This window comes from Orcinus orca, chromosome 2, assembly GCF_937001465.1.
Source record: "Orcinus orca chromosome 2, mOrcOrc1.1, whole genome shotgun sequence".
Classification (NCBI taxonomy): Eukaryota; Metazoa; Chordata; class Mammalia; order Artiodactyla; family Delphinidae; genus Orcinus; species Orcinus orca.
Genome location: NC_064560.1, coordinates 96,631,462 through 96,658,938, shown reverse-complemented (window position 1 = coordinate 96,658,938; position 27,477 = coordinate 96,631,462). Strand labels below are relative to the sequence as shown.

General features: G+C 34.6%; 1 protein-coding gene across 4 annotated transcripts in view; it reads right to left on the bottom strand.

Moving 5' to 3' along the window:
- The window catches only part of VPS13C (vacuolar protein sorting 13 homolog C), a 176,583-nt gene that overhangs the window by 85,969 nt on the left and 63,137 nt on the right, over positions 1-27,477 (bottom strand). For all 4 annotated transcript variants that reach the window (XR_007475254.1, XM_049705299.1, XM_049705298.1 and 1 more), the window contains exons 17-33: positions 24,389-24,531; positions 23,355-23,547; positions 22,034-22,148; positions 21,317-21,453; positions 19,996-20,119; positions 18,533-18,650; positions 15,744-15,873; positions 14,847-14,934; positions 14,050-14,189; positions 10,076-10,229; positions 8,351-8,430; positions 6,693-6,752; positions 3,916-4,078; positions 3,035-3,151; positions 2,059-2,162; positions 1,696-1,863; positions 887-1,191 (exon numbers count right to left, since the gene is read on the bottom strand). Coding sequence is in view for 3 of the 4 variants with exons in the window: in XM_049705299.1 (XP_049561256.1) it covers positions 887-1,191; positions 1,696-1,863; positions 2,059-2,162; positions 3,035-3,151; positions 3,916-4,078; positions 6,693-6,752; positions 8,351-8,430; positions 10,076-10,229; positions 14,050-14,189; positions 14,847-14,934; positions 15,744-15,873; positions 18,533-18,650; positions 19,996-20,119; positions 21,317-21,453; positions 22,034-22,148; positions 23,355-23,547; positions 24,389-24,531 (2,339 nt within the window). In the remaining variant the exon portion in view is untranslated. The remainder of the gene's footprint in view (positions 1-886; positions 1,192-1,695; positions 1,864-2,058; positions 2,163-3,034; positions 3,152-3,915; positions 4,079-6,692; positions 6,753-8,350; positions 8,431-10,075; positions 10,230-14,049; positions 14,190-14,846; positions 14,935-15,743; positions 15,874-18,532; positions 18,651-19,995; positions 20,120-21,316; positions 21,454-22,033; positions 22,149-23,354; positions 23,548-24,388; positions 24,532-27,477) is intronic.

The window sequence follows — 27,477 nt, the reverse complement described above, 5'->3', positions numbered from 1 at the left end:
AAACAACTAGACTGAACTCTTAAAAACTGTCATCATCATGAAAAACAAAGAAAGGCTGAAGAACTATCCCAGAATAAATGTCTATCAGTACAGAAATCCCCCTCACTAATATAGAATACAATTAAATGCCACATGTTATCCTGGATTGAGGGGAAAATTCTTGGAATAACTGGTAAAATCTGAATATTGAATGCATATTAGATAATAGATTATATCAATGTTAAATTCCAGAATTTGATAATTGTGGTTATTATGTAAGAGGATTAATGTCCTTGTTCTTAGGAGACACATGCTAAAGCACTCTGGGGCAAAGCGTTAAGATATCTATTCTCAAATGGTTTAGCAAAAAATGTTTTAATTTCCAATTATAAAATAAATATTGGGGATGTAACATATGGGATGGTGACTATAGTTAATAAGACTGTACTGTATATTTGAAAGTTGCTAAGAGCATATATCTTAAAAGTTCTCATAACAAGAAAAAAATTTTCTGTAAATATGTGTGGTGATGGATGTTAACTAGACTTACTATGGTGACCATTTAGCAATACATACGACTATCAAATCATTATGTTGTATACCTGAAACTAATATGTCATTCATACCTGAATAAAAATAAAATTTTAAATTTTTAAATATTTTAAATGATAATATGTATATACAGAGTTAAAGCAAATGTAAATAATTGGTGAATCTATTTGAAAAATTATAGGTACTATTTTTGCAATTTGTCTGTAGGCTTGAGATTTTTCAAAATAAAAAGCTGATTAAAAGACAGTTCTGTGCAACAGAAGTATGTTGAGCATGGATTTCAATAGTCATAAAATTTCATAGACAATGTTAAATAATACTTAAATATCAATACATAATTATTGAAAGAGCATACCTAGAAAGCTTAAGCTTTGTTAGCTGCACATCCATTCTATCAATTACTGGAGGGTCTGAGTAGTCTTCACCAGATATCAGACTGAACTGATTGTGAACTCTGATTAACCCAAGATCTACCACTACTGCATTGGTGGAAATGGAAGACTGTGGGATGACTATAACTGGTGCTTTCAAATCAATATTGATAGAAACACGAAAGCTCCTCTGGGCAAAATCTTTCACACTTGTGGCAGCCTTTTCTGCAGCCTGAGCAGTGGCAGCACTCAGAGCCTCTTTGGCTGTCTGGAAATTGTTCAGGAAGTTCTGGGGACACAAAATAAAAGGAGTAATTCAAACAGGAGGACAAGCACATCATTTCTAACACCATCTTCTTTTTATTTATGTGCTAATTTTTTTCAAATAAATAACTTTCAGTTTAGTCCTATCTTTCTAGTTAGGAAAGAATTACTGATTATCCATCCATATTTATGAGCTACCTGACAAGGGCTAATTATAATTAGACTTATATGGCTGAGGAACAGAGAAAAAAACAGTTTTAATAGTTTTTGCACTTGAGAATTTGGATTCATTATATTCCAGCAAAAATAATTCCAGTTCTAGACAATGCTAGACAAAAATCATTATATGATTCAGATTTCAACTGTTAAAGAAAGGTTTTGACCTCTACATTAATCCATAAATACCATCAATAATCAAATCAAAGCACAACCTGACATTCAAAGTTTTAAGATTTGCAATAATCATAATTATCAGACTTATTTTAAGTATTTCTAAGCCAAAAAATCTATATATAAATAGTGATTTTACCAGAAGTGACATGAGGAATTTATGGAGATAGACAATCTGAATACAGCCAACGTTCAGTGACACCACACTATCCACTTTGGACATGTCAGTATAGGAATCCCCCTCAGTAGCATCTGGATACAAATCCAAGTTAAAATGAAAGACTTCATTTCCCATTATTGACACAGCCTGAAAAGCAGAGATTTGAATGCACTCCATCCAATCGACAATGACAAAATAAAATCCCAATTTAAAAGGGTTTATAATCATTATAGAAACATTTTTCTATCAAAATATATTTTATTAGTATTTTAAAAAAAAATATTTTAAAATAAAATCTCACATTCAATCATCAAAAAATATTAATGATTTACTATCACCTACTTTTTTATGAACTGTCTTAGGATCAACATCTGTGACAATAATATTTTCCAATCTGGCAAATAGTGACTGTTTTCTTGACTGAAGAGAAAGGAAAGAATCAAGTCCTGGAAAAGAAATTATATTATTATAATTTCTATAGATACCATAATAAGATCTGAAGATTTTTCTTCCATTGCATAACTTTATTCTGTAGGTGATATTCTTTATAAATTTAGCAATGTTTGAACTCACAATTGATAAATAAGTGCAATATTAGATATTTTTAGTTTTATGAACAATGAAACCTATAAACTCATTAAAAAATAATTATTTGAATTTTCAACCCTGTGAAAAAACTACATCTAGTGCAAATAGATTATCTTAGGATTTTAGTAAATTCTTTACACCTTATATCCAGTCATTTACATGGAGACTATAAGAGTTTCATGAATCAAATTCAGACTAGTAGATGCACTGCCAGTTTAGAAAGAACAAAGAAAAACCCTAGTTTTCTGGGTTTTAAGTTCTTCAAGAATTGTCTTAAACATATTCTTTACCTTTACCAGATCACAATGAGCTGGTAAAGACAGAGTCAGAGAAAAAAACTACATTCATTTTAGCAGATTTTGCCTAAAAGAACATAATGGGCTCACAGGATTTGTTCTTCATGATAAGGTTGCTTTGCATTTGTACCAAGATAAAGTGTATTCACAGACCTTAAACCGAATTCTGGGTTGACACTTAGCTCATCAACAGCATCCCTACATTGACATTAGTATTCCTTTCACCTCTGAGACAACTCTCAAAAGGGTCCAAAACACCAGTATGTGTGGTTCAACTCTCAAAGAGTTAAGAAAACATGCAATCCAATTATGTCATAAAATAAAATAATCCAGTTTTCACAGCTCAGAGCCTTCCATTTTATATATACTTTAGCATTGCAAAAAACAAAAAAGCTTATCTTTTGAACAATTTTTAATATCATGAGAACTTTTACCTTGAATCTTGATTTCAGCAATATTGTTCTTCTCATCACAAACAATAACACAGAAAGCATTCAACTTGGCAAACAGCCTGAAGTGAATAATGTCACTCTCCTTAGAGGATACAATCACTGCATATAAACAAAGCAATTCTATCACAGTGGATTCTGGTAATATACACTCTATTAAGGTTTCTTCCCTATATTAAGTGAACCATGGTTCTGCTTAAAATAATTTTAAAATTCTCAAATTCTTAAGTATTTCAAATACTTTTTTTTGCTTTATATATTCTTTATATATAGTTTGCATTTTTAATAGTGAGATGTACTACTTTGATACTGTAAAAGAAAAAACTTAAAATACATAAAGATAACAACACTGAAACTCAAGGAAGTTACTGAATATTAAATAACATGCCTATGGTCCCATAGTTTAAGTAGCAGAGTCAGGATTTGAACTGAGTTCTTTCTGATCCAAAAGCTGGGCTCTTATCCAATTCGATGCTATCCCTGAACCCTGGCCCTCATGTCTCTGGGTCTTGATTTCCTTATCTGTAAAATGTTAGGGAAGACTAACCCTCTATGGAGTCCTTTCAGGAGCCTCTGAGAGGAGGAAGAGCTCAGAACAAGTACAGGTCTTCTTCCCCTAATACTCATATAAAGGCATCCCCCATCACCACCAGAATAAGAACAAAAACATTTTTTTTTAAACAACAGTATTAACTACATTTATCTTACATATCAGGCACCCATGTATGACTCAGTTTGAAGGAAAGAACAAAGGTAGGCAAAATGGCATGTACATGACTAACCAGATGGCCTCTCATAAGATTCCCCATTTAGCTCTACAATTCTAAAACTCTTACTAACAAGAAACAAAACAGTGTTTTTCATACTTTTCTGCAGAGCTGAATTTTTTTGTTGCTTTTCAGTAGAAACTTGTACTTCCTTGGTATCACCCATGTTTTGGCCATCTGATGGAATTATGGTTGTCAGGTAATTAAGAGAAGAGAGAAGAGCTTGTGTATGCAGCAACAGGTTTAAAGATGAAAAAGCCACCTAGAAATATTTTAAAAAGAAAATTAGTTCCCAGGCCAATTATACCAGTAGTCTGCATGATGTATACAAAAGGCTCCTAACTAGGCTTGCATCACTGCTGTACACCACTTAAAAGGAAGAGAGAAGAGAGGAAGACTCACAACTCACAGTCCTTAAACAGGCAATATATGGAGAGTAAATTATACTTACACATTTTGGGGGTTCATTTGAGTATCAAGGTAACCTAATTACTCCATTTCCCAATCCTAATTACCATAGAGCCTACAATCTGCCTGTCATGGCCATTCCAAGATTGAATATATATATCACTTTTTTGAATCTTCAATGACAATTATTATGATTATATAAAACATATAAGTTAGAACATGAAACTCCAGAATCACCATGTATTACCACCATGTTAAGAAATGATTTCAGGCTCTGCAAATGGCTCTGCACATGGCCATTGAAGCTACAGTGTCAGCAGAAGCCGGTTCGCACTAGGAACTCTGGTGTGAAGGGCTGGGCGTGAGGCCTCTGCATGCAGCACCCTATGAGCAAGTGCATCTACACTAAGCACAAAGGAAAAAGAAAAAGCTTGTGGGACCTTGGTTCCCAGGCTGGAGGTCAGGCCTGAGCTCCTGTGGTGGGAGCACCGAGTCCAAACTGCTGGACTAACAGAGAACCTCAGACCCCAGGGAATATCAATCAGAGGGAGGCCTCCCAGAGGTCCTCGTCTCAGCACCGAGACCCAGCTCTACCCAACTGCCTGCAAACTCCAGTGCTGGACGTCTCAGGCCAAACAACCAGTAAGACAGGAACAGAGCACCACACATCAAAAAAAAAAAAAAGAAACGACAAAAAAATATGTTACAGACGAAGGAGCAAGGTAAAAACCGACAAGACCAAATAAATGAAGACGAAATAGGCAACTTAACCTGAGAAAAAATTCAGAGTAATAACGATAGTAAAGATGATCCAAAATCTCGGAAACAGAATGGAGAAATACAAGAAACATTTAACAAGGATCTAGAAGAACTAAAGAGCAAACAAACAATGATGAACAACACAATTACTGAAATTAAAAATACTCTAGAAGGAATCAAGAACAGAATAACTGAGGCAGAAGAACAGATAAGTGAGCTGGAAGATAAAATAGTGGAAATAACTGCCAGGGAGCAGAATAAAGAAAAAAGAATGAAAAGAACTGAGGACAGTCTCAGAGACCTCTGGGACAACATTAAATGCACCAACATTCTAATTATAGGGGTCCCAGAAGAAGAGGAGAAAAAGAAAGGGTCTAAGAAAATATTTGAAGAGATTATAGTCGAAAACTTCCTTAACGTGGGAGAGGAATTAGTCAATCAAGTCCAGGAAGCACATTGAGTACCATACAGGATAAACCCAAAGAAACACACTGAGACACATACTAATCCAACTATCAAAAATTAAATACAAAGAAAAAATATTAAAAGCAGCAAGGGAAAAGCAACAAATAACATACAAGGGAATCCCCATAAGGTATGGGGATATGGGGATATACGTATGCATACAGCTGATTCCCTCTGTTATACAGCAGAAACTAACACAACACTGTAAAGCAATTATACTCTAATAAAGATGTTAAAAAAACAAAGATTTCAAATGTGACATTCATGAGATTTAAATATAAAATATGCAATTAAGAGTGAGTTCTCAGTCACTAAATAATCTTCTAAAACCACAATTATGGTCCTATCATTTAAAAATAAAGAATATATAGCTTATAGGAGAAAATATATTTTTAAAAACAGTAACTCCAGAAACCTAAAATAGCAACACAAATTGCTTTAAAGAATATATGATTTTCTAATAGTGAACTGAAATTTTTTAATAATCACTTTTTATACAAAAGGACTTCTTTTCATTGCTTCAAGACACTAAGTGGATACAAAAATTATTAAAAGGAAGATTCAATATTCAACAGATTTTCCCATCTCTCAAAAGTATAATCTGGGGCTTCCCTGGTGGCGCAGTGGTTGAGAGTCCGCCTGCCGATGCAGGGGACACGGGTTCGTGCCCCGGTCCGGGAAGATCCCACATGCCGCGGAGCGGCTGGGCCCGTGAGCCATGGCCGCTGAGCCTGCGCATCCGGAGCCTGTGCTCCACAACGGGGGAGGCCACAACAGTGAGAGGCCCGCGTAGAGCGAAAAAAAAAAAAAAAAAAAAAAAAAGTATAATCTGAAACTCATTTCTCTCATTTTCTTTTTACTGTATCCTAAAATTACATTTTCCCTCTTCTTCCTCTACTTGAGTACCTTAGTATAGCTCCAGAAGTACTCAACATCTCTCCTTATATTTCACACACTTTCTGAGCCCTGCATTAAAAGACAGTATCTAGTTTGGTTTGTTCAGAATCCTGTTGGTTCTTTGTAAATCAAAGTTCCCTCATCTACAGCATTCCCTCCTTTAGAAATAATTAGGATGTGATACAATGAGTTAAATAACAGTATTATTATCCTGAATCATAAACACAGAGCATGGTAGACATTTATGAGGCTAATTTATAACTTTTAATGGTTCCTCAAAGGATACTGAAGACTTACAGAGGAGGTTATTTTCAAACAGGATCTATTCTTTTAACAGAATTTCTTACCTTAAGTGTTTGTTCAGTTTTTTCAAAACTAGTTTGAAAACTGGGTCCATTCTTATCAGCCTAAAAAAAACAAAAAAAAGAAAGAAAGAAAAAGTTCTAAAGAAGGAATTAAGACCAAAGTAAATGAATCATTTACTTATAATCTGTACTTAATTTATTTATATTTAGTTATAAATATTTTAAAATACATTATATATTTAATTTTATTATCATTATTATAAAGTTACATCCAAATCTATTTATTTATCATAAGAGTAAAAACTTGTCCTCCTCTTCAAACAGAGGAGAGCATGGCATCATTCACTTTTGGGAAACTGCAGCTAGGGATCAGAATGATAAACTCTGAGGGTTAGAAGGTTTAAAGGTAGTCTAGCCCATCTATCACCTAATGTTTAAATACCTTTAGAAAGTCTTCAGCAAGTCTATTTTAGGATATCTCCAGTGAAAAAAACCTCATTTTCTTAGAAATCCAAACTTTAGAGAAGTTTGATTTAATGAGGTCTTCACACTGAATCAAAAATCTGTCTCCTGGGACTTCCCTGGTGGTCCAGTGGGTAAGACTCCGTGCTCCCAATGCAGGGGGCCCGGGTTCAATGCCTGGTCGGGGAACTAGATCCCACATGCATGCCGCAACTAAAGATCCCACATGCCGAAATGAAGATCCTCCGTGCCACAACTAAGACCCGGTGCAGCCAAAAAAAATAAAATAAATAATCAATCGATAAATAAATACATATTTTTAAAAATCTATCTCCTATCATAATAACCAATTGGTTCAAGTTATGTCCCTTGGGAACATACACAGTAAATTCAAAGTTTTACCTCCTGTGAGAAGCCTTCTGGCTAGATCAATATCCCTGCCTCCCTGCTCCCATAATGTTTTGTGTTCTTCTTTATTAAAGAATAAACACATTATATATTTTTTGAATTTTATTTTATTTTTTTATACAGCAGGTTCTTATTAGTTATCCATTTTATACACATCAGTGTATACATTCCAATCATAATCTCCCAATTCATCACACCACCCACCCCCTGCCACTTTCCCCCCTTGGCATCCATGAAACACATTATATTTTAATTGTTGTTTACCTATCTCCCTACTGGTCTACAAATTCCTTGAGAACAAAGAATGTTTTTCATCTCTGTATCCTAACACAACCTGACACAAAAGACGTTCAACAGTTATTGAATAATTAAATAAATCAACTAATCTTGAATGAAGCTGAATACCATCAGTTCATATAACATTCTTCAACATTCTTCATATAACATATTTTTGAGTCCTTCCGGATCCAGGCAATTCTCTTCTGAACCAAATTCAATTTGACTTTATCCCTTTTGATGTAGGATACTTAGCCAAATATCACCTACACATACAATGAATGTAGGTAGGTGAATGTGCCCCAGAAGACAGTAGTAGGACCTACTTTACCCCAGGCTTCCATCTTTGTGGACAAGAAGTGTGACTTTGTAAAATCCTAGTCCTTACTTGAGTGAAAGAGAAAGAGGTGTGCGAATGAAAAGAGAAACAGTAGATATCCCTAGGATTCAAACCTATGATACACAAGAGCCTTTAATAATCTACTGTCATCTTTTTCCTTCCAGAGGATAGTTTAGAGTATATAATAAATATATAAACATTCTGTGACCCTTACCTTAATGTACTCCGCTTTTAAGAGATCTAATCCAGGTTTGTCAGAAGAGCTAATCAAGTGAAGGGGCTTCTTTTTGGACCCTAGATTAAAGAAAAAGAAAAAAAAAGTGTTTCAAATAAATTGCTCTTTTTTACATTTGGAATTTCCAACATGTCCTTTTCTTCTTAAAAAATTTTATTAATTAAGCTTTAAAAAACTACCTGCACATATTTTCATGGTTATTAAATATTAAGGTCATCACTGGTAAAGAAATAAGCCAATCCAAATCCTTACCTTACCTCTGACATCCAACTTACTTAAAAACATGCATACTGTATTTATTTTCTCTGATCGTACATCTGTGTTCAAAAGTAATCAAAACTTCTCTAGATATTTTTAAGACCATACGTGCATTCGTAAGGCAGTAGAAGACTACGGGTGTTAAGAATCAGGAAATATGAATTCTAATTCATCTCTACCTTTACCAAAAGCTATTTAACTTCAGCTTTCTCAACTACATAACAATGAGGTTGAACTAGAAAAACATGTAGTATTCTGTTGAGCTCTAAAATTTCATTCATATTAAAGAAATTTAAATAATTTTCCTTTGTTTAGACTAAGAGAAGGCTTACACAGAAGAGGAAATAGTTTTTTAAAGGGAGGGGAATTGTTAAATTTCTTTAAATTTAAAAACAACAGGTACCACCAGATGTCCTCTATATCCTCATGTACATGTCCCAAGGAACTACCTCCAGAAGCCATGGAGGGATAAGTGATTTATCCACTCTTTTATCCATCTTTTATTATTTGCAGTTTTATAACTCCTGTTTCTGAGATATCTCAGAATTTTCCACTGAAATAACCTTCTCTAAAGGAAAAAATAGCCTAGAAAATTTACTATTTGTATTTTTCCCCTTAAGACAATAATGTAAACTCCATCTCTCCACAGTGCTTATAGGAGCTTACTAATACATAAAACATTTTTCTTCTAAGCTGAGGTTAATTTTAGTTAGAACTGTTTAAAAAATAACAAAAAAATAGGTCTTTATATTTGATTAAAATACTTGGCAAATATTAGGTAACCTTAATTACTGTAGATTCATCCATTCCTTCATTCCTCATCCAATGAGTATACAAGATGTACACTGAAATGCATAAACCATAAAAGCTTCTGAAAGAATTAATTTTACGTCCCACCATTTTCATAACCTGATGCTGCTTCTGATATATGAACACTACTGAATCAAAAGAATAAGAACTTCAATATTATAAGACCAGAGATAAATTCTAGGTTTTGCTATTAGTAAGATGCATGATCTTGAGTAACTCACTTAATCTCTCTTTATTTAACCTTCCTTTGTTTGTAAAATGGCAATAATACTCCCTATATAAAGGGGATTTATATGGACTCTCTGAGTAGATCATAGTAGTTAAGAATACAGACGCTAGGGGCAGATTTCTAGGGTTTTAATCATGGTTCAGCCACTAACTAACTAGCAGTGTGACCCTGGGTAAATTATGTAACCAATTTATGACTTTGTTTCCTCTTGTGTAGTAAGTTGGAGATAATAGCATTGCCTATCTTATAGCATTGTTACAAGGATTAAATGAGTTATTATTTATAAAATGCTTAGAACACTGCTATTATTTATTATAATTATTACTATATAAATGAATGTGTTTCAGATACTCAAAAGTAATACTAAATCTGTTACTGTCTATTATTTCTAATTTTATGGCTATTACCTTGAATTTCATAGTAATCCAAGCTGATTTTCTTTAAGTAAGTTATCGCAGTTAAATCAAATGTTCTCATTGTAGACTCTGTTCCTAACTGAGTAACATTAAACACTAGAATTGTATCCTCTTCCTTCTGTTGTTTGGTAAATTCCAAAATCACCTAAAACAATCAGGACAGCCAATGAAAGGCAGATAAGTACTTTGAATCATACTTAAAAATACAAAATCCTTCTTCATATATACAGTCATGACCATAGTAGAAATTTTGCTCATACTCTTCTATTACCATCAAGTTATTTACCATGATTGAAAGTTATCATCTTTTTGGGTTTTTTTTTTTTTTTTTTTTTTTTTTTTGTGATATGCGGGGCTCTCACTGTTGTGGCCTCTCCCGCTGCGGAGCATAGGCTCCGGACGCACAGCCTCAGCGGCCATGGCCCACGGGCCCAGCCGCTCCGCGGCATGTGGGATCTTCCCGGACCGGGGTACGAACCCGCGTACCCTGCATCGGCAGGCGGACTCTCAACCACTGCGCCACCAGGGAAGCCCGGAAGTTATCATCTTAAATTCTATTATTAAGAATATAACTACATCTATCTAAAAATCATGATGAAATTTTATATCCTTATTGATTTACCTTTTTAATTTAGTAAAAATAGGCATGTATGAATTCTTCCTGAATATGATTTTTTTTTTTTTTTTTTTTTTTGCGGTACGTGGGCCTCTCACCGTGGTGGCCTCTCCCGTTGCGGGGCACAGACTCCCGACACACAGGCCCAGCGGCCATGGCTCACGGGCCCAGCTGCTCCACGGCATGCAGGATCCTCCCAGACCAGGGCACGAACCCGTGTCCCCTGCATCGTCAGGCGAACTCTCAACCACTGTGCCACCAGGTAAGCCCCTGAATATGATTTTTTAAAATCTTTATCTCAAAACTAAAAGTCATGTCTGGTGATATAAGAATCATCTCCATTAATGTCAAAAAGTATGACGACATTTACTATTACACTACTATTCAAATTTATTGTAGAAATGATAGCCAGTATATTTAAACAATGAAAAATAAAACATATATGTTGCCATTTTTAAAACATCCAAGTTCTTTGATCTCCGTCAAGAGATGGAGGTCTTTGCCCCACCCCCACAGAATTTGGGCAGGGTTGTGACTGCTTCAATCAACAGAGTACAGGGCTTCCCTGGTGGCGCAGTGGTTGAGAGTCCGCCTGCCTAGGCAGGGGATACGGGTTCCTGGCCTGGTCTGGGAGGATCCCGCATGCCGTGGAGCGGCTGGGCCTGTGAGCCATGGCCGTTGGGCCTGCACGTCCGGAGCCTGTGCCCCGCAATGGGACAGGCCATAGCAGTGAGAGGCCCGCATACCGCAAAAAAAGGCCATGAAACTTCCACCTGGGATTTCTCATTCTGGGGGAAGCTAGTTGCCATGTAAAAAGTTCAACTACCCTGAAGCTGCCATGGTCAGGAGGCCATGAGTTGGTACTGTGGTCAAAAGTCCCAGCCGAGGTCCCAGCCAACATCCAGCATCAACTGCCAGCCTCCTGAGTGAGCCACGAGGCCCACTGAGAGCTCAGGTCACTGCTACTCTAGTCAAATGTGACTGAAGGCATGTGAAAGACTACATGCAAAAATGACTAAGCTGGGCCCTTCCAGAATTCCTAACCCACAAAACTATTAGCAAGATAAAATAGCTGTTTTGATAAAAATAGTTGTTTTGAACTATCAGATTTTGGGGAAACCTATAAGCCAGCCACAATAACTGGAAAAATATAAATGCTAAAAAAAAAAGCAAAAACTAATATTATTAGCAGTGATATAATCATATACCTAAGAAAAATCAGGAGCGTCAACTGAAAAACAGAAACAATAAAACAGCACAGTAAGATATTCAGTACTGAATTGATATACAAAAATAAATTTCAAATAAATCAATGATTTAAATGAAAGCATTAAAATCATAAAATAATAAATAAAATCATGGGTAAATATTTTTGTAATGAAGGATAATTTTCTAAACACACACTAAAACTAGAATATAAAGAAAAAATTAGATTTCACCACAGAAATATTTAAAACTTCGGAATGGCAAAAAAAGGTCAAATTGGGAAAAATATTTCAAACAGCACTATTTTTCCTTAGATGATTTTGATTGTTTATGACTTTAGTTCATTCATTCAATAAAATATTTATTGAGCATCATCTTCCATGTATGAGGGTGTGCCAGCCACTAAGAACATCAAAATGACCAGGACAGACAAAGTCCTTGTCTTCAAGAAGCTTACATTCTAGGGAGGATGGGGAAAAGCAAAGGTTGCTATTTTGTGTTGTGTGGTCAGGCCTTTCCAATAAGATGGCATTTCTAAAGGAAGTAAAGAAGCAAGTCATGCAAGAAAAGTTTTCCAGGCAAAGGAAACAGCAAGCACAAAGAATATGCTTTGGTATACAAGAAAGTACAAAAGGCAAGTGTAAGCTCCATGTGGAAGAACTCTGCTTACTGCTGTAGCTCTAGTATCTAAAACAATGCCTGGTACATGACAACACTTGATAAACATTTATGGAAGGAATAAATGAAATATGGCTGAAGCAAAATGAGCAAGGAAGAAGAGAACAGCAGATGAAGCCAAAGAAGTCACATGGTGTGACTTGTAGGCCATGGGAAGAATTTAGTCCTTTACTGTGAGTGAGATGGGAAGCCTGTGTAGGGTTATGAGCAAAGCAATGGCATGAACTGACTTTGCCTCTAAAACAATCACTCTAGGGACTTCCCTGGTGGTCCAGTGGTGAAGAGTCCACCTTCCAATGCAAGGCACACAGCTCGATCCCTGGTCGGGGAACTGAAATCCCACATGGCATGGGGCAACTAAGACCACATGCCTCAACTAGAAAGAGAAAACCTGCACACCACTAGAGAGAAGCCTGCGTGTCACAACAAAAGATCCGGCATAACACAACTAAGACCCAATGCAGTCAAAAAGATAAATATTTTTTTAAGAAAAGATTAAAAATAGTATCACTCTAGCTACAGAACAGAGTACATGATGGAAGCAGAGAGACAAGAGGCTACTGCAATAGTCCAATCAAGATATGATGGTGACATGGACAGTGCAATAGCTGTGGAAGGGAAGAGCAATCATTTGAATACATTTTGAAGGTAAAGTCAAGGGGTTTTCTGATATGTTAGATGGGAGTATGAGAGAAAGACAGAAGTCAAAGAAGTCTAAACATGGAGAACATATCTTTCTTTAAACAAATACCAATAATACTTAGATATAAAGCAGTCAGTAAGAAATACCTCCTTTTTATACCTTTTGTGTTTTATTTCAAAGCAATGCATATTCATTTAAAAATTTTTTAATATATATAAAAGCAAACAGGCAGGAATGAAAAACTATAATCCCACCACACAGAGATGAACACTGTCATTTATTTTAAAAAAAAGTGTGTGTGTATGTGTGTGTTTATTTTCTAAATGGAATCATAATATCCTTGGAATTGTAATCGCTTTTTTTTTCCCCAAATAAAGATATGCGTTGACCATCTCTCGATGTCGATGTTTTCTTTTATTACTACCAGACTTTCAATGGCTGTAAAAGCCGTGTTGCAAATTTAGGTTGTTTACATTTTTCTAAATTATAAACATGACAATAAACTATATTATTTGGCTTAAAAGTTGAAAAATATTAAAGTAAACATGTCACAGAAATTTTCTACAGAAAAGAAAATCCTAACTAAGAGTCTCGAGCTTTTCCAGAATAGATCAGATGTACCACAGATCATACTTGTATCAGTTTTTACAAAATAACATTTCATTTTCTTAGAAGTATATGTGTGTGTGGGGGGCGGTGGCAGTAGGGAAGATAGAGTACCACATTTTAAATATACTTAATGTTTGGGTCTAGCATTAGACAGTTTATAAGGACAGCAGTAACAAGAATATATTTGTTTATGGACAAAACAAATATACATACTTCTTTAACTTCAAACTTCAGTAGAAGATTAATGAGCTCCTCATTTGGGGCCTCAGCAACCTTTTTTATGTCTGACCCTTTCATACTTTTACCAGTCTGTGTGTCTCCATCCTCAGCATCAAAATACTCATCATCAGACTCTAAAGGAAGAAGACAATTGACTTGAGAGAATGTCCATCGAAAACTGCATAAAACACTCAAAACTGAAATCTCTCAAAAGTAAAATTCATTTATTAGACATAACCTTCATATTCAGAATCAGAATATAGCTTCTTTCTAAGTCCCACAGAGTGACTCAACCTGGCATGGGATAATCATATATAAAATCAAACAGCCCTTCTATTTTCTTCTTCAACACTTCTGATTGTTTTTCACTTTAGTTTATTTATTCAATTTTCAATAAAATATTTACTGGGTATCATCTATCACATATCCATCTGTACCAGCCACTAAGGACACCAGGGTGACCAAGACAGACATTATCCTTGTCCTCATAAAGTTTACATTCTAGTTCAAAATGAAAAAAGATCAGTTAGACCAGAGATAGAGAAAAGAATCAAGTAGAGATCAGGGCAAAAAAAAGCAGCTTATTTAGAATCTTAAACACTGTCAATCACAAAAATACTTTTATTCAAACAAAGAAACTTGGCCTTAAATAAAAATAAATGACTCGAAGTCTCACTGTTGGTTAGTAGCACAACTGGAAATAAAGCCAGTAAACTACTATAACACTTTCACAATTCCTTTATTTTCTGAAAAGTTTATCTCTAGGTTTGGTTTAATAAAGAACATTTTACCTTCCTCCCCTGATTCCACTCCATCTAGCAACAGTGGCGTACCAAGTAGGCCTTTTGTACTAGCTGTTGTTACAGGAATTGAGGATACCTAGAAAATAATACAAAAAGTTTTCTAAACATACTAATTTAGCAGGATTAAATGTACATAAATGAGAGAAATACTGAAAAAGTAATAAGAGAATAGAGAGAGATGGAAAGACACATACACAGCACACAAATCTTCCAACAAAGAACGTTATGCAATCAACTAATGGCTGGCTGGAGTTTACTTATTATTAAGACCACCACCTGCATTTACAAGGGCAGAACCATGTATAACTCTAGTAGATAAGTCTACCTATCATTGTGTGGCATTCAGTTGCTGTCTATTACAATATTAATTATACGTCTTTTTGACAGGTCCCTCGAAAATGGTATCGACATTAGTTGGCTCTCAAATTTCATTTCAAAGTAAATGGAAGTCCAACATTTATGTTGTAAAGATCAATTCCAAGTAAAGTGATCTAGAACTTTTCAGTCTAACATATAAGAAAATTTTATAATGATCATTTTATTTTGCAACATTTTAAAGAAGATTTCTATATTTAGCTTTATTTAAAACACATTTCCTAAATTTGAAAAACATTTTTCCTTTCATTTATGTATCTTTCTTTCCGTTATTCCCTATAACAGACTTTCTACCACCACTCCAAAATGAAAATAGGCTACAGTCTTTATTTATTCAATGCCATATGCAGTTCTGTACAGAATCAACCACATTAAACCTCAAAAATGTATCAAATAAAGGAAACTGGCCCTAAACAATACTGAAAAACAAAACAGCTCACAAAAAGATGGAAAAAAATCACCATATATACAAATATAAAGATATTTAGCATTTTTATTATCTCCATTTACCTGTCTCTCTGGAGACTGTGCAGATGATTTCTGTGGCAAGGGTATACTGTTAATCAAATGTAGCATGTCTTTCATCTTCTGATCAGAAATTCTCACGTGCATCAGAGGAAGCCCTCCAGATACTTTAAATCTAAAAACATAATTAATTCAACTATAAGGTATCAAGGTCCAGCTTCTCTATACTATGGAGGTGGGGAAGGGAATGGAGAAGAGACTACATTCTGGGGTCAAAGTTACTTTGGATATGTTTTAATCTAATTATATTAATGCCTCAACATTGCCAGGGAATGGGAAGCTCTATGTAAGCCAAGTTTTGTATCCTTCTTAAGCAGCCAAACCTTAAGTTAACTAATTTTTAGGAAGACATTTTCAAATACAAATTATCTATGTTTTAAAACCTAAAACACTGTACATAACATTTCCTGGTATCAAAAATTTCTCATTCTGAACATCAAAGAGTATCTACCCCATCATTCTCTATCCCTTCACCTCCCATTATTTCCTTTCATAGCATTTATCAGCACCTGACATAGCATATGTATACTTGTTTATGTCTCCTCTGGTTAAAATATAAGCTCCATGAGAAGGCTATCTGTTTTACTTACTGCTGAATCACTGTTGTGCTTTCATCAGGTGCTTACTTTTCAGCACGTGCTTCTCTTCTGCTTCCCTATTACACCTAACTGCCTGGGTTTGCTTGTCCTAATAACTTTGTGGCAGCTATCTGCTGCTCATAAAGCTCTTTCAGGTTGTTTATCTTTGACTTCCTAACTAAGCTTGAACAGCTCAAGCTGACAGATGCCTAACTACTAAACGAAGAATGATTTTTCTGTATAATGCAACCACTAATGTTCAAGAGAGGCCAGTTAGCTGTTCCTACCTCAAAGGATTGAACTTTCTGTGAAAGTACTCTGTAAATTGAAAAGCACTGTAAAAATGTGAGATGCTTCTTTATTATTTCTGAAACATTGCATAAAACTAATATCATCCCAAATAGAGGGACTAGATAAACCCTCCCTACTAAAATAACTAAAAAAATGGACAAAATATGTGAAACAACTGTTTCAAAGACACTGGACATCAGTCAACAAAGGAAAGTTGAAAGATGGGAAACAAATGACTAAAGTTGTACAAATACCCAGTTTACTGACTGAAGAGTTTCAAAATGTGTAGGGTACAGTTAAGCAGCATTTCAAGGAAAATTTGAAGCACTAAATGCCTGTATTAGAAAAGAAGAAAGGTCTCAATTGAATGGTCTCAGCTTCCATCTTAAGAAACTATGAGAGTAAAACAAATGAAACCCAAAGTAAGCAAAACAAAAAAGCAATACTGTATGTGAGAGTGGAAATCAATGAAATAAAAAACAAATACAGTAGAGAAAATATTTGAAACCAAAAGCTGATTCTTTCAGAAGATCAACAAAATTGATAAACCTCTAACCAGACTGATCAGAAAAAAAAGAGAAAAGGTACAAGTTACTAATATCAAGAGTGAGAGAAACAGCAACACTACAAATTCTCCAGGTATTAAAAATGTAAGATGGAAATATTATAAACAATTTTAAAACAATAAACTCAACAACTAAGACATGAAAGACAAACTTTTTCATTGCAATGCAAGCTATCAAAGATCACTCAAAAAAACAGATAATCTGAACAGCCGTATATCTATTAAAGAAATTGAATTTAAGTTAAAGAAACTTAATTAGTAGTTAAAAACCCTCCCCCAAAAAAGAAAACTCCAGGCCCAGGTGGCTTCACGGGTGAATTCTACCAAACATATAAGAAGGAAAAAATACCAATTCTACACAACTTCCCTCTATGAAGCCTGATACATTGATGCCAAAACAAGAAAATAAAAGCGCAGATCAATATCCCTCATAAACAGAAATGTAAGGTTTTAAAACTTCATAACAAAATTTTAGCAAGCCAAGTCCAACGTTTTAAAAGAATAATACATTACTACTAAAAGAGCTTTATCTAGTAATGCACAGTTGGTTTAACCTCCAACTGATAAAGAGTATCAATGAACTAAAGATACACATACGAATAAATCTCTAATCAATTATACTGAATGAAGTAAGTCAAAAAAAAAAGAATTACAACTCTATGATTTTATTTATATAAAATTCTAGAAAACTCTAACAAACCTTTAGTGTCAGAAAGATCAGTGTTGCCTGGGGATTGAGGGGAGAGGAGTTAGCAGGTAAGGATATGAGGGAGAAAATACAATGGGACACAAGGACTTTTGAGGATGATGGATGTGTTCATTATCTTGACGATGGTGATGGTTTCATAGATAAATACTTACGTCAAAACTTATCAAAATGTACACTTTAAACAAACATAGTGTATTAAACGTCAGTAATACTTCAACAAAGCTGTTTTTAAGAAGGCAGCAGATAATTTCATAATTATCTACTTAAATTCAAAATTCAGTTTCTACTTTCCATTCCCTTAGATTATTCTCAAGATTTTATATGGTTCCATAATCAAAAGAGCCTATAATTTTTGAAGATTTTATATTTCAATATTGAACCTTGAATTCGATCCATTCAAAAACAGGGATGACCAACTTTCACAAAATGTAAAAGCCCAAGTACTTCTGAAATAAGAGAGGTGATACATAATTCAAATAAACATTTCCTTAAAAATGTATTTCTGCTGTAAGATAATCATTATTTTTTTCTGTCCTTCAGAAATCTAGCTTTGCTTTCTTAAAATTCAGTAACTGATGCAGATATATTTCACCTTGTTGATTTTATAATATAAAGGAAACTCATACATTACCTAGCCATTCTAATGTCTTTTTCCACCATTGCCTTGGCCAACTCAACGTGAATATCCATGGGTTGCAATATATGCATAGTTGATGGATGCTGAAATCGACACTTTTTCCAGTTTTCATCTTAAAAAAATTTTTTTAATTAAATGACTAGTTTTTATTTATTAATTAGTTTTAGATTATCAGGTTTTCTATGGAAAAGTAACCTATTAGAAAATAATTAACAAATATATTCAATGATGACTTTTACTTCTTTCAACATACAAGCTAAATGACCTATATTTTTTAACACAGATTGACAAAAGTCAAAGACTATGATATAAAAATAATTTTAAACATTTATTTGAAGAATGTTTTCTAATAACATCTTACATTTTAAAGCAAACAGGGGAAAAAACCTAAGAATTTACTGCCTTGATTCCAGAATTAGAGATCAAGGTTGGGGAGTTGCCATGAAAAAAGGAAAAAACAGGGAAAGAAAGACAAGAAAAATAGAGGTTTCTGGGGGTCCTAAGTGCAATAATTCTAAAGCAAAAATGAGTTTTATCAAGCAAGATTTTATGACAAAATCTTCCAAATAAGAAGGTTCCAAAGACAGACTTCCAATAACTGAAAGAACTCTACACAGATCTTAACTGATGGCAATGAATGAACATCTTTTATTGCTTATAATTCAAACAATTATTATTAAGTACATACAAAAGAAAAGGCAGCTTTAATGGTCTGTATAGGTACTTCTCTTCAAGGAATTAATAGGCTCAATCTATAAAACTAAGTAGAGCATTATATATTTACGTTTTAATAAATCTCATTACTCCCACTATAGTATACACTCTGCACACAGAAACTATGTCCTTTCCTTCAGTGACCTACCACAGAGTGATATACTCAAGGATACTTTGCAAATACTTATTATTGCTTCTAGAAACTAAAGAAATACAGAGAACCAACAATCTTCATTTAAGCAGTAGAAACCACCAAAGCTTTTGGAAAATAATTAAATTCACTACTTTTCAGGTTTAAAGACTATATCCATACTTCTCAGGTATCTACAAAAGTAAAAAACATACTACCACTCAAATAAAGACTAGGCTAATAGTAAAATATTTAAAAATAAAGGCAGCAAGGGAAAACAACATTGAGACATCCCAAACACACTGGGACAGAGGAACATAAGCCAACTGCAACTTCTATTCCATATTCTGGGCAGTTTTATGTCACTTTAAAAAAAAACAGGCAATGACTGGACTTAGATTCAAATGGTACTAAGTACCCTAAGATGAACAGCCACATCTCTGTAATTGTGACAAAGATTTTCACTGATGGGCTCCTATTTGGTTCCCTTAAGTGACCAACAGTATATGTGTTCAAAATGTTATCAGGGTTGATATACACGTAAACATGCGTATCTATTTACCAATGCTACTCAACATAATTTCAAGATTCTGAAAACTGAGCAACAGTTTACCTGCTCTTGCAAAGAGTAGTTGCACACTTTTTATTTCCACATCAAACTTGTCATATGCCTTATCCATTATTTCTTCCAGAGATGAATTACTAGTCTTCTGCAAACCCTGATCTTTACTGTTAAGCTGAAATGGAGAAAAACCTTCAATTTTTTTAACAGAAAAATCTTTATATCAACATACTTTAGTTGTGTTTTCTTAAAGCCTACATAAAATTAAAACATTGCCCTTAATGAATTCATATTTTGCTTAATTTTCTAATAATTATTAGCAAATATTTTATTAGGAATATACCATTTCAGCATACATCTCTATTACATTTGGGTAACAGGTGCGCAGCACATTTATTTTATTTTATTTTCTGCGGTACATGGGCCTCTCACTGTTGTGGCCTCTCCCGCTGTGGAGCACAGGCTCCGGACGCGCAGGCCCAGCGGCCATGGCTCACGGGCCCAGCCGCTCTGTGGCACGCGGGATACTCCCGGACCGGGGCACGAACCCGCGCCCCCTGCATCGGCAGGCGGACTCTCAACCACTGCGCCACCAGGGAAGCCCCTCAGCACATTCAAATTAATGACAAGATGAGTTACACAGCTGTCTATCTCAAATAACCCGTCTAGACATGCGACTCTTCCTGGCTCTCAGGAGTTGTCACCACTTGTGGCTCAAGCTTCCCTACCAGCTATCCTAAACTCTTCACCATGAAACAGAAGGTTTTATTCCTTCCTCTCCCCACTATATAACTAGAATAATTAGGCCATTAGAATTCAGCTCCAATCTCGATTTGCTTTTCCCTCTTCCTAAAGGAAACAAGGATCAATTCAGGACTACATTTTTTGAAATCTTCAGTTTTTCTCAGAAGATTGGATTTCTAGGAGGTTCAACACCAAACCCTTACAGTTCTCATGCTCTCGTATTCATCAACTCTTAGTTGATGTCAGTGATTTAACAAACATATATTCATATCTGTATAATTTTCTATTCTCAAGACATATAAATTAACAAAGAAAACTATGTAATTAGATTCTGGAAACCTAGGAGTGCTTGAAAACTAGGAGTGCTTCTCTCTAATTAGGAAAAGACAGCAGTAAGCCAGTCCTCAATGTCAAATCATCCACCATTTCAGAAAATGTTAGCTGTTGTTTTTTTAATAGCGGTAAGATACATACAAACTACACAATCTAAGCTAGGCTTGACAAAATGCTAACAAGAAATAAGTCTAGGTTTAGTTTAAGTGAACTCTGAGGGAAAAACAGCATACTGTCAGACAGCTAGCTGCTAAACTGAGCAAAAATGAGCAGACAGAAATGCATATACACCTACCTGAAATGTACCAAAATCTAAGATGAGAAGATCTGACTTTTCATGGTGGAAACCTGTCTGTGGAACTATTAGATACGAGGGCTTCAGATTTATCCTTAAATCAAGAACTTTTCGGGTTTCAATAATATGTGTAAGTCCTAAAAGAAGAAAAAGAAATGATGAAAGATTATGCAGTCAATTTGAAATATGTAATCATATTATTAACAACGAGAATAAGAAGATCACTTGAAAAGTATGTTGGAGAAGTTCTTTTCACAGATTAGATTCTCCATTCAGCATGTAAGGTGAAATTGCATATGGTCAATGAGAAACAATCATATTGCATAATATAATAAACCCAACACAGCTAGTATTTTAGCCAGAGATAGAAAAATTCATTATTTCTTTAGTTAAGTAACCATATACAGTAGGTGGCTTAAGATTAGAGGCCATAATGCACAAAAGTATGTATCTTTAAAACTCGATTCACACACAGTACGGTGAACAGTCGCTTAAGAACTGAGACAGGGATGTTTTCCAGCTCAAGTTCACTCTGCAGCACAGGTTCCTGAAGGTAACAGCAGACAGAATCACCTGTGCCCCATATTATTCTCTTTCTCACCCCGTCTGGCAGTTATATTTGACAAAAAAACTACCTACACTATTTTAAACATAGTATTTACATTAGAACAGCAAAAAACTTTGAGAGTTTAGATGACATTTATGCAAATTCTTTACCTGTAGCTGTTCTCTCTTTAATTTCTTCCAGCTTCATCAATGTAGCTGATGTTATTTGCTCAAGATCTAATCCCCTATTTGACTGAAAGAATTCAACCACTGCATTGATGGTTTTCTGTAAAATCATTTAAAATATAAACAAGTTATACAGAGTACTTTCTATATTACAAAATTTAAAGTTTCAGTTTAATTCTAATCAACTCTGGCTCTGAACTGAGGTGGTACCTCCAAAGACAATCTACCCTACTACATCTCCCTCTGGAGTGAAAGGGAACCTGAAAAATGGTATAGCTCACTTCACCTTATTGGAAAGGCAACAAATGTGTGCATATCGTTAAGGTGACCCTAAGTATGTTCTACGGTATCACATTGATGTAGCAATGGGGCATTACTTCTAGACTTAGCCTCCAGATTAGAAGGTGAAACTCCACCTCTCTATAGTGCAACTGGATTCTCCTGCACTTTGACGTTTAGAAAGAAAATAAGAAAGCTGTTCAGTCCTTACTTACACCCAAAACTTGAACTTAAATTCAGACATTTTGCAAGAAAGAATGAGTTCTGGGCATTGGATGTAAAATGGTGTGAATGTACTTAACCCTACTGAACTATACACTTAAAAAATGGCTAAGATGGGAAATTATGTTCTATGTATTTTACCACAATTTAAATTTTTTTTAATTTAAAAAAAAAATCACAGAATACAGTAAGTTCTGCCTCCCACCCACCCACACTGTGAATTTACTTCTAAACTGTACAGTAAAAATAAGTCAGGGATCTCAATGACAGAGTGGGGCCAACCTACAAGTGATGGAACGAGTGATGCTCAAGATGAGTTAAGAGAGTCTGAATAAAGATGGAGCTACAGATACAGAACTGGAGCCAGCATTTTCAACAGCAAAGAAATGGCAATGATTTTTTCTCACGTGAACAGTATCTAAAATTCTTTCATTTGCTGCTAAAGCTTTTTAAATTGGTTCCAAACATTGAAGAGAAAGGGAAAATAAGCAAAAAGAAACTGGGGTAGGAAACTGGTGTGTAGTTATTTGTGAGTAGTTAGCCAGTATAATAAACACAGACTTCTTTAAGGGTATATTACTTTTTTAAAAAATTTAACATAAGCATACAGTACAACAAAATCTGTAGCATATGAAAAATCAAAATTAACTGCTAAACATGTACTGCTCTTTAATCAAGAAAAAAGTGTCAGTAAACTGAACTACTAAGTAAATTAAGGTTAAATATGAAAAGGAAAAAAGAAGAAAACCATATGTCAGAAGCATAAGACGTGTTTAATAAGGATTCACTTTCTCCTTGTACTCACAGCATCGTAGATGACCTCCACAGGCTGAGACTGAACAACCAAAGTCTGGTCAGCAGTACTATTCTCTGGATTGGTTTCAAATTCAATTTTAAGCAAGGATGATGCAGTATCACCAATTGAAGCCACAAGTGATGGTACAATATCTTGCTGTCTCAGACCTGTTATATACCAGTGTTCTAATTTTGCTTCCACCCTACAATCCAGTGCAGAAAAAAGAAGTATTACAAATAAGATCCTTCTAATATAATAGGTTAAAATACAAATTTCCCTTTTAAAAAACTCCTTTGAGAGCCAGGACCATGCCCATCACCCAGAGTTGAAGTCCAAACTCCGTAGCCTAGAATTTAATTACCCACACAGTCTGGGGCTTTTTTCTCTGATTTGGTTTATTTTTTTATTTTCCTTTTCCTCATGAAAAATCCACTTTGGCCAACTTCAGAACACTGCCAAACTGCCGCACGAATACATGCTATATGGAATACATGCTCATGGAATTCATCTCCCTATTTCATGCCACCCTGCACACTCTGCTCCCTCATCCCTGCATCTGTTGGTCCCTTCCATTCAGTTAGCCTAAGCCCCAGATCTCCAAGTCCAAGTTATTCCCTTCTACAACTGAGCTTGTGTAGCATTAACCCTAAGGTATTTCACATTACAGTACCTTCTTACTTATGAGCTCTCAAATATTATACAGATCTTAAATTAATTTTTTATTTCCTCTCTTATCAACTACAGCATAAACACCTTGAAAACAGAAAGTTACTGTTTCTATGCATAGCCTTCATAGTAACAAATCTATGAATTAAACAGTATACAAGAAATATTTGTGAAGGAAAAAAGGAAGGGGAGAACAAATGATGAGCTCCTCATATAGTTCTGTAATATAAAATGACTATCTTCACACACAAAAGGAAAAGAAATTAGAGACAAACTACTATTAATCAGGTTTTTTTATGCTAAGTAACACTATATTTTTTTTGGCCTGAAGTCAAACATAGAAATAAAAATTAAAATAATAAGTTTTTGAAACTTACTTAAGTGCTTGTGCTCCTGGTCGCTGAGATACTTGGGTGCCAAGGCCAATTATCTGAATTTTCAGTATTTCTGGAATATTTCTGTTTTCTCTTATTGTAACAGAGGTGCTTACTAACTTCAGTGCCACAATATAAGCAACATACTAAATGAAAGAATGAATGAAAATGGTTAAATTTTAAGTAATTCTTTCATTTCTTCATATTTAAATCTGCTAAATTATAAAATGATCTAAAAAAACGTATGTTCATTGTAAAAAAAGAACATTAGAAAACTCAATACAAAATTGCTTGCTCAAATAGGACATTTACAAAAGATTCAAAATTAATTTCTCTTAGTTTTAAAGGTAATAAAAATGAAATGTGATAAAATATTTTGTGGCCTAAAGATTCAATTCAGCAGCTTTCACTAAAGCAAATTAATTCAAACCAATCCTCTAGCTCAAAAACTGAACAAAATAAAAAGAATATCTGCTTGATGACTTTGGAGAGTTAGTAAGACACTGAGAAAAAAATATTCTGCCCCCAAAATTGATAGGTCAAGAATACAGGTAGGACAGATAACTAAAGAGATGACTCTCATCAAACCACACCAGAAGAGAGGAAGTAAGGAACAAAGAATCTATGAAAGAGTCAGAAAACAATTAACAAAATGTAAATAGTAAACCCTTATATCTCAGTAGTTACTTTAAATGTAAATGAATTAAATTCTCCAATCAAAAGACAGAGACTGAAAGAATGGATTTTTTTTAAAAAAAAGATACAATGATCTGCTACCTACAAGAGACTCACTATAGCTTTAAGGCCACACACAGACTGAGAGTGAAGGGATGGAAAAATATTTCAAGCAAACATTAACCAAAAAAGACAGAGTAGCTATATTTACATCAGAAAAAAAAAATAGACTTTAAGTTAAAAATAGTCAGAAGAGACAAAGAAGGTCATTATATAATGATAAAGGGGTCAATCCATCAAGAAGAGGTAACAACTGTAAATATGCTATGTACCCACTGGAGCACCTAAACATATATCAAATACTAACAGAACCAAAAGAAATAGACAGCAATAAAACATTAGTTGGGGACTCCATTCTCAACAAAAGAGATATCATCCAGACAGAATCAATAAGGAAACAATGGATTTGAGTAACACTACATGCTAAATGGACCTAAGAGACATAGAGAGAAATTCCACCAAACAGTAGCAGAATAAATACTCTTCTGGAATAAATGGAATATTTTCTAGGATAGATCATACATTAGACCACAAAAAAGTCTCAAAATATTCAAGAAGATACACATTATATCAAGTGTCTTTCCAATCACAATGAAATGAAACTAGAAATCAGTAATAATAATAAAAGTACAAAATTCACAAATACACGTAAATTAAACAATATACTCCTGAACACACTCCTGGATCAAGGAAGAAATCAAAAGGGAAAACAGTATCATGAGACAAACAAAAATGGGAACAGGGCTTCCCTGGTGGCACAGTGGTTGAGAGTCCACCTGCCGATGCAGGGGACACGGGTTCGTGCCCCGATCTGGGAAGATCCCACATGCCGTGGAGCAGCTGGGCCCGTGAGCCATGGCCACAGAGCCTGCCTGTCCGGAGCCTGTGCTCCACAACAGGAGAGGCCACAACAGTGAGAGGCCCGCGTATTGCAAAAAAAAAAAAAAAAAAAAAGGGGGGAACACAACATACCAAACTTACTGGATACGGGAAAAACATTTTTAAGAGGAAAGTTTATAGTGATGAACGCCTACATCAAGAAAAAAGAAAGATCTCAAGTAAACAACCTAAATTTACACCTCAAAGAACTATGAAAGAACAAACTAGGCCCAAAGTTAGAAGAATAAAGGAAATAAACATTACAGCAGAAATAAATGAAAAAGAGAATACAGCAGAAAAACAGAAACACAATGGAGAGTAACAAAACCAACAGTTCTTTGAAACAAAAAGCAAAACTGACAAACCTTTAGATAGACTAACAAAGAAAAAGAGACAACACATATAAATAAAAGAAGAAACATTACAACTGATACCACAAAAATACCAAAGACCATAAGAGTGATTACTATGGACAGCTATCCACCAACAAATTGGAAAACCTAGAAGAAATTGATAAATTCTGAGAAACATAATCTACCAAGAATGAATCATGAACAGAAAATCTGAATAAACCAATAATGAAGGAGATTGAATGAGTAATTAAAAATATCCCAAGAAAAAAAGCCCAGGACCAAATGTTTTCACTGGTGAATTCTATCATTTAAAGAATCTACACCAATCCTCTCAAACTCCTCAAAAAAACAGAAGAGTAGGAATACTCCCAAACTCATTTTACAAGTCCAGTATTATCCTGATATCAAAGCCAGAAAAGGACACTATGAGAAAAAAAAACTGCAGGCCAATATCACTTATAAACACAGATACAAAAACTCTCAACAAAATACTATCAAACCAAATTCAGCAGCACAGTAAAAAGATCATATACCATCATCAACTAGGATTTATCTCTGGGATGTAAGGATCGTTCAACATACGAAAAGAAATTAATGTAATATATCACATGAATAAAAAGATAAAAATCACATGACTATCTCAATAGATTCAGAAAAAGCATTTGACAAAATTCTACATCCATTCACCATAAAAACTCTCAATAAATTGGGTATAGAAGGAATGTACCTCAACATAATAAAGGCCATATATGACAAGCCCACAGCTAACACCATACTCAATGTTGAAAGGTAAAATGTTCTTCCCCAAGATCACGAACAAGACAAGGGTGCCCACTCTCACCACTACCATTAAACATAGCATTTGAAGTCCTAGCCAGAGAAATAAAGCAAAAAAAAGAAACAAAATGCATCCAAATTGGAAAGGAAGAAGGAAAATTGCCTCTCTATGCACATGATATGTCTTACGTAGAGAAAATCCTAAAGGCTCCACCAAAAAAAGTTAGAACTAATGAAAAAATTCAGTAAAGTTGCAGGATACAAAATTAGCATACAAAAATCATTTGTGTTTCTATACGCTAATTTGAAGAAAAGTTTTAAGCAATCCCATTTACAACAGCAAAAAAA